The sequence below is a fragment of the Pristiophorus japonicus genome, chromosome 24 (assembly GCF_044704955.1).
Source record: "Pristiophorus japonicus isolate sPriJap1 chromosome 24, sPriJap1.hap1, whole genome shotgun sequence".
In the NCBI taxonomy this organism is placed as follows: domain Eukaryota; kingdom Metazoa; phylum Chordata; class Chondrichthyes; family Pristiophoridae; genus Pristiophorus; species Pristiophorus japonicus.
In genome coordinates, this window is record NC_092000.1 from 19183781 (window position 1) to 19198325 (window position 14545).

At 48.3% G+C, this 14545-nt stretch overlaps 1 protein-coding gene across 1 annotated transcript in view; it reads right to left on the minus strand.

Annotated features, from left to right (window-relative positions):
• LOC139237771 (adhesion G protein-coupled receptor E3-like) overlaps positions 1-14545 on the minus strand; it is a 63996-nt gene that overhangs the window by 24757 nt on the left and 24694 nt on the right. The window contains exons 8-9 of the mRNA XM_070866955.1: positions 12790-12958; positions 1636-1740 (exon numbers count right to left, since the gene is read on the minus strand). Coding sequence (XP_070723056.1) covers positions 1636-1740; positions 12790-12958 — 274 coding nt within the window. The remainder of the gene's footprint in view (positions 1-1635; positions 1741-12789; positions 12959-14545) is intronic.

Here is a 14545-nt window from a genome sequence, read left to right on the forward strand (position 1 = left end):
ACCCTTGACACTGGACCAAGACCTAGCTCTGTGAAGCCCGTGTGGTGGCTGGTGTGCAATGGCCACCACACGTTAAAAAATCCACGCACAGGCATCTTCCACCTTTTAAGATGTAGTTTGGGACCTGGAATATCAGGTCCTTCGTTGAAACACCTGTGAACTCATCCCTTTTTGGTGGCAGCAAGTCATCCTCGATACGAGGGACTGCCTAGGAAGAAGAATGGGTGAGAAACCCCTCCAGTTGAGTAGTGGGTGTAATATATGCACTTGTGAGCATGCTCACAGCCTTGTAGAGCTGTTGACCTGATCTTTGGGCACCCGGTGCCGAGGGTAGCGGGCAGGTCGGAAGGCTCCTCGTGGGCCTGCTCCTGGCATGGCCAAGGGGGCCATCAGCCGGTCCAGACAGCGGGCGGTCGAAGGGGCCGTTCAGCCCGACTGCCTGCCTCTCTTCCGCGGTTACATCTGAGCCAGGGTGTCCCTGGAGATGGAGCACGCGGTGTCCACCGGTACGCTCGTGGCCTTCCGCGAGAGGTGGGTGCCGGAGGGACTGGAGTGCATCATCACCCCCGGCAACCAAATTTTAATTGAACCACAATATCACAGTTTAATTTGTTCAAGTTTGTCGGTTTTAGTGCCCCCCCCCCTTTTAACCAGGGGGCACTTGTATAACTTGTGTTTTTGGTGCCCTCAAAAAAAAACAAGGGGTCACTTGATTGAAAGATTTTGGTGTGTGACCCCCCCACCTTTAACCAGGGGGCACTTGTTTATATATACACCAAAAATAGTTGTAGAGCTGTTGAACTGATCTTTGGGCATCCTGTGCGGAGGGGAGCGGGCAGGTCGGAGGGCTTCTTCATAGGACTGCCCCTGGGCCTGGCCAAGTTGGCCATTAACTAGACGAGGCAGCAGACGGTCGAGGGGTTCGTTCAGTCCGACTGCCTGCCTCTCTTCCGCGACTACGTTTGCGCCAGGGTGTCCCTGGAGATGGAGCATGCGGTGTCCACCTGTACGCTCATGGCCTTCCGCGAGAGGTGGGCACCAGAGGGACTGGATTGCATCATCGCCCCCGGCAACTAAATTTTAATTTGACATGTTTGAAAAAGTTTAATTTGTCGGTATTAGTGCCCTTTTAATAAGGGGGCATTGGTAGTAACGTTTTACAAAAATAGTTGTAGAGCTGTTGAGTTGTGAGTGGCTTAGCCAGTCACGTGGTGTTCACAAGACTCAATAAAACCCCAGCCAGTTGGGTCTAGGTCATTCACGATGAGACAGGTGGTTGTTAGCCTAGTGGATGAACTGGTAATGTGTAATGTGATTGTTAAACCTTTGTTAATAAACCAACTCGTTCTTAATAGCAATGTGTTGCTATGAATTCTTAAGCAAAGAACCCAGGAAGCAGATACATTACAGTGGGTAAACGCACGCCACGGTGAGGTACTGAGTCATTCAGGCCACAAGGTCCGAAGTCAGAAACTATTTCCTCTGGAACGAGGGGACACACAGCTGAAGGCAGCGAGCGTACCAGTGGACACCGCATGCGCCATCTCCAGGGACACCCTGGCGCGAACATAACCATTAGCTCAACGCGCTCGGTAACATAGGACTTGCTCCACAATGGGGCAGCTGGCTACTTACTGAGGTAGTGGTCATTGGCACACTGGTGGACCCAGAATCCGCGAAGCTTGGTTTCTTCCTGACCAGGCACATTCTATTGAAGCAGGCCCGGTATCCATCTCTCACCTGTAGTCACAGATCGCAGAGAGAACAGATTGTAACTGTTACGTGTAATGGAAAGGTTGAACATGGGGGATTTCTCATTCACAAAGTGCGTGGCTTTTGTAGGAGGAACCTGTTATATATGCATACTATAGATATACTCTCTGTGTAGTCACTGTATAGTTGCACAAGATGGAGACTTGTTTATCGGAGGTACCATCAACAAGGTTCACACTGTATATACTATGCTGGCACCACCAGAGGGCGCAACTGGTGGATGCTCAGGGTCACCTTTACAGCATAGGTACCGAGGTATAAAAGAGAGTCCACTATGTGGTATCCTCACTCTGGAGTTATATTAAATGGATTAAGGTCACTACAGTTCAAGTACAATACTTTGCCTCGTGGACTCATTATCAGAGCATCTAAAGACATAACAGAACCCATTTCAGTAAAGCCATCTCCCTGTGCTTCTAATAAAACATTTCACACCCTTCACTTGTGGCCCGAGGCAGACACAGAAATTGGCCTGGTTAGCGCCTCCCATTATGGCCCCCAGAGGGCGATAACATCGCCATATTCGGCAGGAGTTTTTTGCGGCGGCGGTATGTCGTTGCGCCCCCGGTCTTCGCCCGGAGATTGTGATGTCATCGCCGTGCGCGTCGCGCCCCCCCCCCCCCCCCCCAAGACCCGAACGTGCGTACCGCCCCTTGCGGCATCGGCGGGTGGTAACACCGGGAGCTGCAGGCGGCATCCATCGGGAGGCCGGGCGCTTCGGGGGCGATGATTAAAGGTGAGGGCGCCGAGGTAAGTAAAAAAAAAACAATGTTCCTTCCCTGTTGCAGTTTTTTTCGCGTGTTCCTGCCCACGAGCGATCAGCCCGGCCCACTGCTTGCGTGTTAAGTTAACGCCCCTAACCGGGCGCTCGCGAATTTCTCCACCATTGCTGCCAGTCTCTCCATTCACTGCCTCCTGCCCATGGGATGTTGACGGGTTGGGATTCGGTGCCGACCCCTCGCCTTGTTTTGCTCCACAGCAGCAGAAGGTAAGGAATGCTTTGAGGAGACGGAGCTAATTCAGTTCTCGCACGGCAAGGCTTCCAGCGAGGTTTGCTCCTGCTCCCTGGCAGTGCCTTAGGGAACGCCCTGGTCCGAGAGCCCACTGCCTTCCCGTACTGAGGGGAGGGGCAGTGAGGGCGGAGGGCAGCGAGGGGATAAGAGGGGACAGCAAGAGAGCAGTAGGTAGAGAGGGAAGGGAGGAGGGGGGAGGAGAGGAGAGAAGGGGAAAGCGGAGATGAAAGGGAAGGAGAGAGGAGAGGAGTGGAGGGGAGGGGAGGTGAGAGGAGGGGAGGGGAGGGGAGGGGAGGTGAGGAGAGGGGGGAGGGAAGGAGAGAAGAGGGGGAAGGGGGGAGAGGAGCGGAGAAGAGGGGAGAGGAGGAGAGGGCAGAGGAGTGGAGGGGAGGGGATGGAGGAGGAGGGTTAAGGAGAGTGGGAGAGGAGTGGAGGGGAGGGGGAGATGGAGGAGAGGAGGGGAGGGGAGAGGAGGGGAAGGGAGAGGAGGGGGGAGGGAGAGGGAGAGGAGGGGGAGGGGGAGGGGGGAAGTGAGAGGAGGGGGAGGAGGAGAGGAGGGGGGAGGGGAGGAGGGAAGGAGAGGGGTGGGGAGAGGAGAGGAGGGGGAGAGGAGGGGGAGGAGAGAGCTCAAAAAGAGATCAATCCTTGCTAACTGTGGGAGTGAATGCACGTATTGCCGTATCCGTTCTGCGCGGTTTGTCAGATTAGCACACGCTGGGTGAACATTTCTAACAGCGTTTTGCTGTGCGTAGGTTGTACACTGGGTACGAGATCAGCGCAGAGGATGTCCTCACAGGAAAGAAGATGCTGGAAGGTGTGAGAGTCATTCAGCCAGATTTGAATGTGTCAATTTGGTCACCTGTGTGGTTTAGTAATAACATGGATGGCAAGCCTTTATTGCAAAGAGTGAAACAATTCAGGATAGTGGAACGCCTGGTTGTTTCGTTTACATTGTGATTCCTGTTGGCATTTGTATGTAGTTTTGTTGAATGAAGAAAGACTTTTGTGAATGTCTGTCTTTGAATGAAAGTGCTTGTGTGATTTTTGACTGCGGAATATTTGAGGTGAAAATTAATGAATTTTTCATGTGTCTGAAAGCCTGTTTGAGAAAGTGGTGGAGCAGTCTGTTTGTTTTGGCTCCACCCACTTTTTTAGATAGATTGAAAGTTTTTTAACCCTTTGCAGTGTTGTCCTGTATGTGGGAAGTTTTAAGAAATTATGAACCAATGTTCAGGCATGAAAATAGAAGAATTAGAATCTCCCATGATTAGCACCGTTGTAAACGGACTACGACCCGAACTTAGAGATCCCTTTAAATTAGTTTGTCTCGGATGGCGACAGGAAATGCTATCCAAGGTTGTATCTATGTTAAAAGACATACAAGATCGAAATAGAGAATCTGAAAGCAAGGTCACCGTGTTTATGGAACAAGCAGCTCCAACAACACCCGCCCCAGCGACACCTTCCTACTGCCCTCCACAGGGTAGAGGAAGAGGACGAGGCAGAGGAAGAAATTTTAGAGGAAGAGGGAGAGGAGGTGTAGGGCGAGGGCATATAGCACCTGTTACAACTGTGGTCAGACTGGACACTGGGCTAGAAATTGCCCGTCAAAACAGCAACAAACAAATTATGATTGGACTCAACAGGCTGGTAATAGACCACCTCCTCCACCTCTAGAACCCAACCCGTATGCGACCCAAGCTCAGGTACATGATAGACCTCAGACTAATTTCTCTATTCAAAATCCATTTGGACCACAGAATCAAAATCAATTCGGCCAACGATCAAATTATCCGTATAATGACCAATGTCGCTCAATCCCAGATCCAAGTACTACAAGTAAACAGCTACCCGTCGTTTCGTTAAATACCATAGGAGAACCTGAAGTAAAAATACGAATACAAGGAAAGGATATTCCATTCCTAGTGGATACTGGTGCCACCTATTCGGTCCTTTCGAGGGAAGATACAAAGGGAATTCCCACCTCCACTAATCAAACCTCAATGATTGGACTATCTGGACACGCTCATCACATGTTTTTCTCCGACCCTATCAATGTACAATTAGAAGATTATGAAGATAGTCATTCATTTCTACTTTCTAATGAAGTTCCAGTAAACCTGTGTGGACGTGACCTATTATGTAAAATGAGTGCCGCGATCCTCTGTTCTCCAGCCGGTATGGAAGTTCGAGTCCCCATAGATAAATGTGGGGCATACCCACTACTTCAACCCACAACACCCATATTGTATGCCTGGAAAAGTTTGGACCCTACACTAAGCAAAACCCTATCCTATTTGGTTGGTTCATATTGGTGTGTGTCAAGGTTAATCACAGACTACCTCAAATCTCAAACCTTGGGAAATTGGCATGAAACGTTACACTGTACAGCGTATTATGACAAAACTGGGTCAGACGCTACAGCACAAATCTTTTATGAACCATTCCTGCACCGCAAACATCGATTGATGATTGAACAAATTTTTATCGGACCTGAAGGAATAGCGGCAGGGGTTGAATTATCCACCCACAATCAGACCTTGTTTAGGGTTAAAGGTAGCGTTCCACACTGCACCCTTGCGGTTGCAGACACACATAAACCCCAGGATTTAGACGAATTGTTAAGAGAATGCAAGGATCTCTAGTACAAGAGAAATGCCCACACTTAATGGAACTCTGGGGCAACATGAAGGAAGGGAAGGCTATTCTGTCAAATTGAATAGGAAAATATATTTCGATACTATCTTAGAAGAAAGGATACTTTCGGTTACTAGCTTTCCATTGCAACAAGGAACAACAGAACTTCTTGCTAAGGTCCCAGAGCAACTATGGTCTACACACTCTAATGAAGTAGGAAAGGTGCTTACCGCACAACCATATAAGTTAGCGATCTTGATTTGTTCATCACAAGTCGGGTTTTGCACAATCTGTTTTGACTCCGTTACATGGGGACAGTGTAACCAATTCGACTGTACCACTTCCTAAGAAACCCGAATACTCCTTGTCTCCAGCCGCAGAACAAGGTATCGAGCCAGTCATTACATCTCTGCTGGCACAGGGAATAATAGTTCCAACTAGAAGTCCGTGTCACACACCGATTTTTCCGGTTCAGAAGCCCAATACTGACAAATGGAGGTTTGTCCAAGACCTATGAGCTGTGAATAAATCTGTATTCCCAACTTATCCGGTGGTGCCTAATCCTGCGACTATACTTACCAGTATTCCAGCAAACTCAACGTATTATATGGTGATTGATCTATGTTCAGCATTTTTCTCAATACCCATTCACCCAGAGTCCCAATTCCTGTTTGCCTTCATGTATAAAGACGCCAATATACGTGGACAAGACTCCCACAGGGATTTACCGAAAGTCCTACTATATTTTCACAATGCTTAAAGAAGGATCTGGAAGATGTAATTTTACCAGCAGGTTCTACCCTTGTGCAGTATGTTGAAGACTCACTGCTCACCTCACCCTCCAAATCAGTCTGCGAAACAGATTCTCTTGTGTTATTAAAAGCCTTGGCCTCGAAAGGACACAAAGTGTCAAAGGCGAAGTTACAATTTGTCTCAGAAAGGGTTCAGTATCTAGGACACGAATTGGTCAGAGATACGAGACAATTGACAAAAGACAGAGTAAAAGCAATCTGCTCTGCTCCACTACCAATAACCAAGAGAGAAATGAAACATTTGCTCAGTATGTCAGGATATTGCAGGCAATGGATTGTGAATTAGTCCGAGATCGTTAGACCATTGTTAGACATGTCCGTGCCCTCACTACCAGAAAAGTTGATTTGGAATGAAGTATCCCGGAATGCTTTCCAGAATCTTAAACAGTCCCTCACTTCAGCACCAGCCTTGGGATTACCAGATTACACTAAGCCATTTAACTTATTTGTTCATCACAAGTCGGGTTTTGCACAATCTCTTTTGACTCCGTTACATGGGGACAGGCAGCGACCGGTAGCGTATTTCAGCACTCAACTAGACCCAGTGGCACGCGGACTACCAGGATGTCTTCCTTCGTTGGCAGCAGCTTATTATGCTGTACAACAGGCTCAGACAATAACTCTAAATCATCAAACCATTTTATATATCCCACACTCTGTCGAGATTTTACTTACTAAATGTGCCACCCAACACCTAACTTCTGCAAGAACCACTAAATATGAAGTTGAACTGTTATCAAATCCGAACCTTATCATTAAAAGATGTACTACCTTAAATCCAGCCACTCTACTCCCCACGAAAGAAGACGGTGAACCCCATTCATGTGAAATTGTAACCGAATTAGTGACTAAACCACGTGTCAATTTAACAGATGTACCAATGTGTAACCCTACTAGTGATCTAGTGTACTATGTTGACGGATCAGCCTTACGAAATGATAGGGGACAACCTAGAGCGACTTATGCAATTTAACCCAGTTTAATGTTGTCGAAACAGCCTCTCTTCCAGGCTCCTTTTCAGCCCAACAAGCCAAATTATTTGCATTAACTCGAGCCTGTATTCTGGCTGAAGGACAAACAGTTAATATCTACAGTGACTCCAGGGATGCTTTTGGAGTAACGCATGACTATGGACAAATTTGGAAAATTCGCGGGTACCTGACTTCTTCAGGAATCACCATCAAGAATGCAGAACAAGTAGAAAATCTCCTGCGAGCCATTCAATGCCCCTTAAAACTTGCCATTATCAAATGCCAAGCACATACAGGCCAGTTGAATGAGGTAGCACTTGGAAACACCAGAGCTGATAATGCAGCTAAGTCAGCAGCTCTGTCAAAAGGGGGGGATGCAGGTGTCATTATTTCCACTAAGGAAAAATAATTGCTCAGATCCGCCACCCACTATTAATGATGTGCTGGCCTTTCAGACACAGGCCAGTATGGAGGAGGTGTTGACTTGGACAAAGGATCAATGTTATAAAAATCCAGAAGGAATATGGGTTTACCATGACGGCCGCATGGTGGCACCCAGATCCTTACTTCCATGGATTGCCCGATGTATTCATACATTCACACATGCAGGCAAAGGGGGATTGGCAGATTATATTTTGGTAACTTGGTATGTACCAGGTATTTCAGCAATTGCGAAACAAATCTGTGAAAATTGTGTTACCTGTCAGACAATGAATCCGGGTAAGACGGAAAAAGTAGAATCTGCCTCCCACCCAAATCCAGTCGGGCCTTTTGTACATTTACAAATGGATTTTATTGAATTACCTATGTGTATGGGATTTAAACATGTATTAGTTATTGTCGATGTGTTCTCTAGATGGATTGAAGCCTTTCCATGTAAAAAGGCCGATGCCACTACTGTTGCTAAATTTTTGTTAAAAGAAATCATACCGCGCTTCAGAATCCCTGCTAAGCTTTCTAGTGATAACGGGTCACATTTCACGGGAACTGTTGTAAAAGAAATGTGTAAAGCTTTACAGATTAACCAACATTTTCATCCACAATCAGCTGGACTTGTTGAAAGATATAATGGAATGCTTAAAAATAAGTTAGCAAAATTATGCAATGACACTGGACTAAAATGGGTAGAACTGCTGCCCTTAGCCTTGATGGTAATGCGATCTGCAAGCACGATCTGGAAGAAAATATGTTGAATTTATGGGCCCAAGTTTCCACGTGATTTGCGCCTGATTTTTAGGAGCAACTGGTGGAGAACGGACTATCTTAGAAATCGCAATTCTCCACATTTTTTTTTCTGCAGTTCTAGTCAGGTAGAACAGTTCCACTTTGGAACAGAATTTTTCTTCAAAAGGGGGCGTGTCCGGCCACTGACGCCTGATTTCAAAGTTTCCACAGTGAAAACGTACAACGTACTCCAAACTAACTTAGAATGGAGCAAGTGAAGATTTTTGTAAAACTGAAAAAACCTGTTCTACACTTTAAAAAATCAGGCGCAGGTTACAAATTAGGTGTCCAGAACGAGGTGGGGGAGAGGGGGGGAAGGGAAGTCATTAAATTCTATAATAAATCCTTATTTATACTTCTACAAATATTATACAAATAAATCCAACCTGAATAAACATTTATAAGCAAAGAAAAGATTAAATAAACCATCTTCCTACCTGTGTGAAAGTGCTTCAGGCAGGCCTTTCGGGACCGAAGGCTGAACGGGCCGGCCCGAGACTTCGGGCAGGGCCCGTCCCCAGCACCAGATTTACAGGTAGGTGACGTTGGGTCGGGTCGGGTCGGGTCGGGGGGAGGGAGGGAGAGAGAGGGAGGGAGAGGGAGAGGGAGAGAGGGAGGGGGGGAGGGGGGAAGAGAGGGGGAGGGGGGAGAGAGAGGGGGAGGGGGGAGAGAGAGGGGGAGGGGGGAGAGAGAGGGGGAGGGGGGAGAGAGAGGGGGAGGGGGGAGAGAGAGGGGGAGGGGGGAGAGAGAGGGGGGGAGAGAGAGGGCGGGAGAGAGAGGAAGGGGGGAGGGAGGGAGGGGGGGGAGAGGGAGAGAGGGGGGGAGAGGGAGTGAGGGGGGGGAGAGGGAGAGAGGGGGGGAGAGGGAGTGAGGGGGGGAGAGGGAGAAAGGGATGGTGGGGTAGAGGGAGCGAGGGAGGGAGGGGGTGAGAGGGAGAGAGGGAGGGAGGGGAGGGGAGGAGGGAGGGAGGGAGGGAGAGAGAGGGAGGGGGAGGTCAGGTCGGGGAGGGGGAGGTCAGGTCGGATCCAGTTGGGGGGGGAGCGGGAGCAGGAGCAGGAGCGCGGGTCGGGTCGGGGGGCGGGAGCGCGGGTCGGGTCGGGTCCAGTCGGGGGGGGCGGGCAAGCGGGAGCAGGAGCGCGGGTCGGGTCGGGTCCAGTCGGGGGGCGGGGGGGGGGGGGGAGTGGGTGTCGGGTCTGGTTGGGGGTGGGGGGAAGCAGGAGCTTGCCGTGGGAGGAGCCTTATTCACGCAGCCCCAGTGAGGCCATTCGGCCAGGGCTAGGGGCTGCGTGCTTCAGGCGCCTGGAGCTACTGCACTTGCGCACATGTGCAGAGGTCCCGGCGCTGTTTTCAGCGCAGGGACCTGGCTCCGCCCCCCCATAGCTCGTGCTGGCTCCGCCGAGGGCCAGAGGACCTGCAGGTCGGTGGAGAATACGGAGGATTTTTTTAGGCGCACTTTGTGGCGCGAAAAACGGGCGTCCAGGTCGGGACTGCGCCGTTCTAGGCGCGTGTGGAAACTTGGGCCCATTGTATTGCGCTAACCAAATGTATTTCCAGCTTTCATTCACAGGTAAAAGAAGCTCAAGCCGAACCAGCGGGAGGGAAGTGTCATAATCTGGAGCCCGGACAATTCATTTACATCAAAATCTTTAAAAGAAAAAACAGTCTACAACCAAGATTTGAAGGACCATACCAGGCCTTGCTGACGACTAATACTGCAATCAAGGTAAAGTAAAGACCGACATGGATCCATGCGTCACATTGCAAAAGGGCACCCGACCAGGGGGCAGGGAAGAAGGAACCAGAGGAACAGAAAAAGGAAGAACGAATAAGCAACTATACAGACTATGGGGACTGATAGTGCTATGCTTAACAGGGTTGTGCCTTGCCTTATTGATAGTACCCGGGGTATAGAAACATAAACAAAGGGAACTGCAGGTAAATGTATTTATGGTGCTGAGTCATAAGTATGCTCAAGAATGAAACGTGTCTAGTTGTTGGATATGTTCCCATTTACCTGTCCACTCCGAAGGGGGTATTCCCCTAAGATCCATCCCCTTTAATGAAGCAGAAATGGTAGAATGGTTGATAGTGCAAAATAGGACAAACCTAACCAAGGTGTCAGAAACGAAGGATCTAACAGAATGGAGGTCAGCAGGGTATAAACTTACAACCTTCCAGGGATGGTATCAGCTCAATTACAGTAATAACCGTCAGCCTCCCTTCCTAAGTATTACTCCCGGAATAGGAAATCCTGGAAGTATAATATACCTAGTAAGTAATGAGACTAAAGGACCAGAAATGGGACGCAGCAAGTGTCCCCAAATGACTAAATGGCAAGCCATAACAAATCTCACTGACGGGAGAAAGATAGCAACCTTTAACTGGACTATGGTCCATATTAAAACCTGAGGTGAAGGGTGGGACGGTGGGACCACTCGAGTATGGATGGCACGGAAGGACCAAAGACTGACGTCCTATAATTGCACCTACCTTATATGTGGCCATAAAGCCTACCCATGGTTACTAGCCAACTGGATGGAGACTTGTTACTTAGGATATGTGATACCCTTTATTAGGACAACAAAGACTCTAAGGGATGCCTATAGACTTGTCATAGACTTAAACGGGATTTGACATGGTTGAATGGAATATTCAAGGTAATAATACCACCCTATGGAATAGCATTGAACGGATGGCAATTATGGGAACTGGCTAATTTAGTAGAATCAGTAGCCAACCCAACTTCACAAGCCTTCGAAGGGGTAAATGATGAAATAGTAGCCATTCGAACAGTGGCTCTCCAAAATCGTATGGCCTTAGATTATCTCCTTGCCAAAGAAGAAGGGACATGTGCATTAATTGGTGAAGAATGCTGTTCATATATCCCGGATAAGTCAGAAGAGATTGGCAGTCTAGGTGAATATATTAGGAAAAAGGGAATAGAGTACAAACAAACTATTGGCCAGGACGGTACCACCTTGTGGGAGTGGGCATCGGGATGGTTGGGATCCCTAGGGAGATCTTTGGTACAGGGTTTGATCATATTCTTGCTGATAATCTTCGCTCTATATCTTTTGTTTGTCTTAGTTAAGTGTTGCTGTGCCAGGTTGGGAAAAACAGTGTTACCAACCGAGACCACTGCGAGGGTTATGGTAGCAACAACTACTGAAGGTTCTTGTGTGGAAATGGAAATAGAAAGACTATGCAAGATTAGAATGGATTAAGTTGTCCTTGTGAAGGACAAAAGGGGGGAATGTGGAAATATACTTTTAAAGTTGCATACACTGTTACATGTACCCTTTTGCAATAAAACAAAATGGAGTCCCGATCCTCCCAGAAGCTTCTGCAATAAGCAATCTGTTTGCATAAACGTGCTAACCTTGACTGAAACTGTTGATAGCTGATTAAGAAAAGCAGGAGCCATCTGTATGGGTGAGGGAAGCACAAACAAACCCACCCAGCCGGAGGCATAACCATCAGACAACAGAAAGACTGTGCTGCTGAGATAAGTACCACCCATTATGCTCCCCTGTATTATCAATAGTCTGTCGCTATGCCAGACCTTGGGCTAGATAAAGATTGTAAAGATATGTAAAAGACTCAGACAAGAATGTGGTAATAATTAATTGATTGGACAACTCTTTATCTGTTTTCGCTGACTGCAAAGGCAGAACCAATACACAGGATGGAACCATAACTTATTTGTTCTACTGTATAAATATATTGTGAATCTGTACCACAGTGAGAGTCTCCGCTTTGCCTTTGACTGGACGGGGCTCTCCCTTGCTGCAAGTAAAAAAATTATTAAAGGAACATTGTGTCAGAGTCTTATATTGAGAGTTGAGATTTCGACACACCTTAAATATATTCAATGACCCAGCCTCTACAGCTCTCTGGGGTAGAGAATTCCACAGATTCATGCCCCTCTGAGAGAAGAAATTCCTCCTCATCTCAGTTTTAAATCGGCGACCCCTTATTCTGAAACTATGCCCCTTGATTCCAGATTCCCCCACGAGGGGAAACATCCTCTCAGCATCTACCCTGTCACGCCCCCTCAGAATCTTATACGTTTCAGTAAGATCACCTCTCAGTCTTCTAAACTCCAATGAGTATAGGCCCGACCTGCTCAATCTTTCTTCATAAGACAACCCCTTCATCTCAGGAATCAACCTCGTGAACCTTCTCTGAACTGCCTCCAATGCAAGTATATCCCTCCTTAAATAACTGCACGCAGTACTCCAGGTGTGGTCTCACCAATACCCTGTACAGTTGGAGCAGGACTTCCCTACTTTTATACTCTACCCCCCTTGCAATAAAGGCCATTAAACAGGAATGGGGAAAACAGAGAGCATTTCCTACCTGCCGATTTAACACACAGAGGATGATGAAGATAAAAGTTCCCTGGAAACTGTTGACGATGGTGAACAAATAGGCCATTGTCACGGTTGAATCCTGAAAGTGGAACAAGCCGAGGATCCAGGTACAGCCCAGGATGAACACTTGTGCGATGGCTTTAAGTGTCAGCATCCTGTCGAGAGCAGAGAGTTCAGTGAGACAAGAGAGGCAGTGAGTTATAACATGCTTTACTACATATATTAATGCTGTTAATTTAAATTATAAATAGGTATCTCGAGTTAAATCACTGCTTAATATTCCATCATTGCAGGAACACGAGGACCAATTTTGTCCTTTGCATTCCCTTCCAGGTCTGTTAAATTGCACGTCCTGTGCCAGTGCAGAGCAGTTATGGTGTTGTCAGCCGTGGCTCAGTGGGCTGCTCCTTCCGCTCCCTGGCCGGGAAGCGGAAGGAGCAGCGTGGCCGCATACCACTCCAGGGAGTAGCACGTGTTGGAGCAGGAGAGCAACGGCAGCGAAGAGTGACGTCACCAAGATCCAGGTCGGTGATTGGAGCGTGGGCAGGTACAGCAGGAGCGGTGAGGTCGGGGCGGAGAAGCGGCGAGAGATTGTAGAGGGACGTGATCGGGGCCCGGCAGAGGCGTGAGTTCGGGGGCCCGGAAGAGGCGAGGGCCCAGGGGCAGCACGGGCCAGCCCACACTGTGCCCATGCAGCAGAGCAGGTCTCCAGTCGTCCTGGTTAACTGGACCAAGACCTAGCTCTGTCAAGCCCGTGTGGTGGCTGGGGTGCAACGGTCACCACATGTCCACGCACAGGCATCTTCCACCCTTCAACATGTAGTTCGGGACCTGGAATATTAGGTCCTTCACTGAAACACCGGTGAAGTTTTTGACGTGGAAGTGGGTCATCCTCGATTCGAGGGTCTGCCTATGATGATGATGATGATGATGATGATGATGGGCAGCATCCTCACCTCTGAGTCAGAAGGCTGTGGGTTCAAGCCCCACTTGAGACTTGAGCACATAAATCCAGGCTGACACTCCAGCACTGCACTGTCGGAGATGCTGTCTTTTGGATGAGACGTTAAACCGAGGCCCCATCTGCTCTCTCAGCCTCCTCTGTTCCCAAGAAAACAAACCCAACCTATCCAATCTTTCCTCATAGCTAAAATTCTCCAGTCCAGGCAACATCCTCGTAAATCTACTCTGCACCCTCTCCAGTGCAATCACATCTTTCCTGTATTGAGGTGACCAGAACTGCACACAGTACTCCAGCTGTGGCCTAACTAGTGGCCGAACTAAATCCTGTTTAATTCAAATTGGTTAGGGGAGTGCCACTCAGACATTGAGCGTTTGTCTGCCAATATCATTTCTAGTCATTGTTCCAGGGCAATCTATTCTATCGGTCCCCTCTGTTTGACTCGTAGGAACAGGAGTAGTCCATTCAGCCCCTCAGGCCTGCTCTGCAATTCAATGGCTGATCCGTACCTCAAACCCATTTATCCGCCTTAGCTTGGTATCCTCTGATACCCTTACCCAACAAACATCAATCGATCTCAGCCTTGGAAGCTCCAATTGGCCCCCAACATCCGTGGCCTTTGTGGGAAGAGAGTCACAGATTTCTCCCATCTTCTGTGATCTTGTTCCTGAACGGCCTGGCTCTAAATTTAACATTGTTCTGGATTCCTCCCCCACCAGGGGAAATAGTTTCTTCCTCTCGAGTCATTTTAGCACTTTTAACACCTCGATCAGATCGCCCC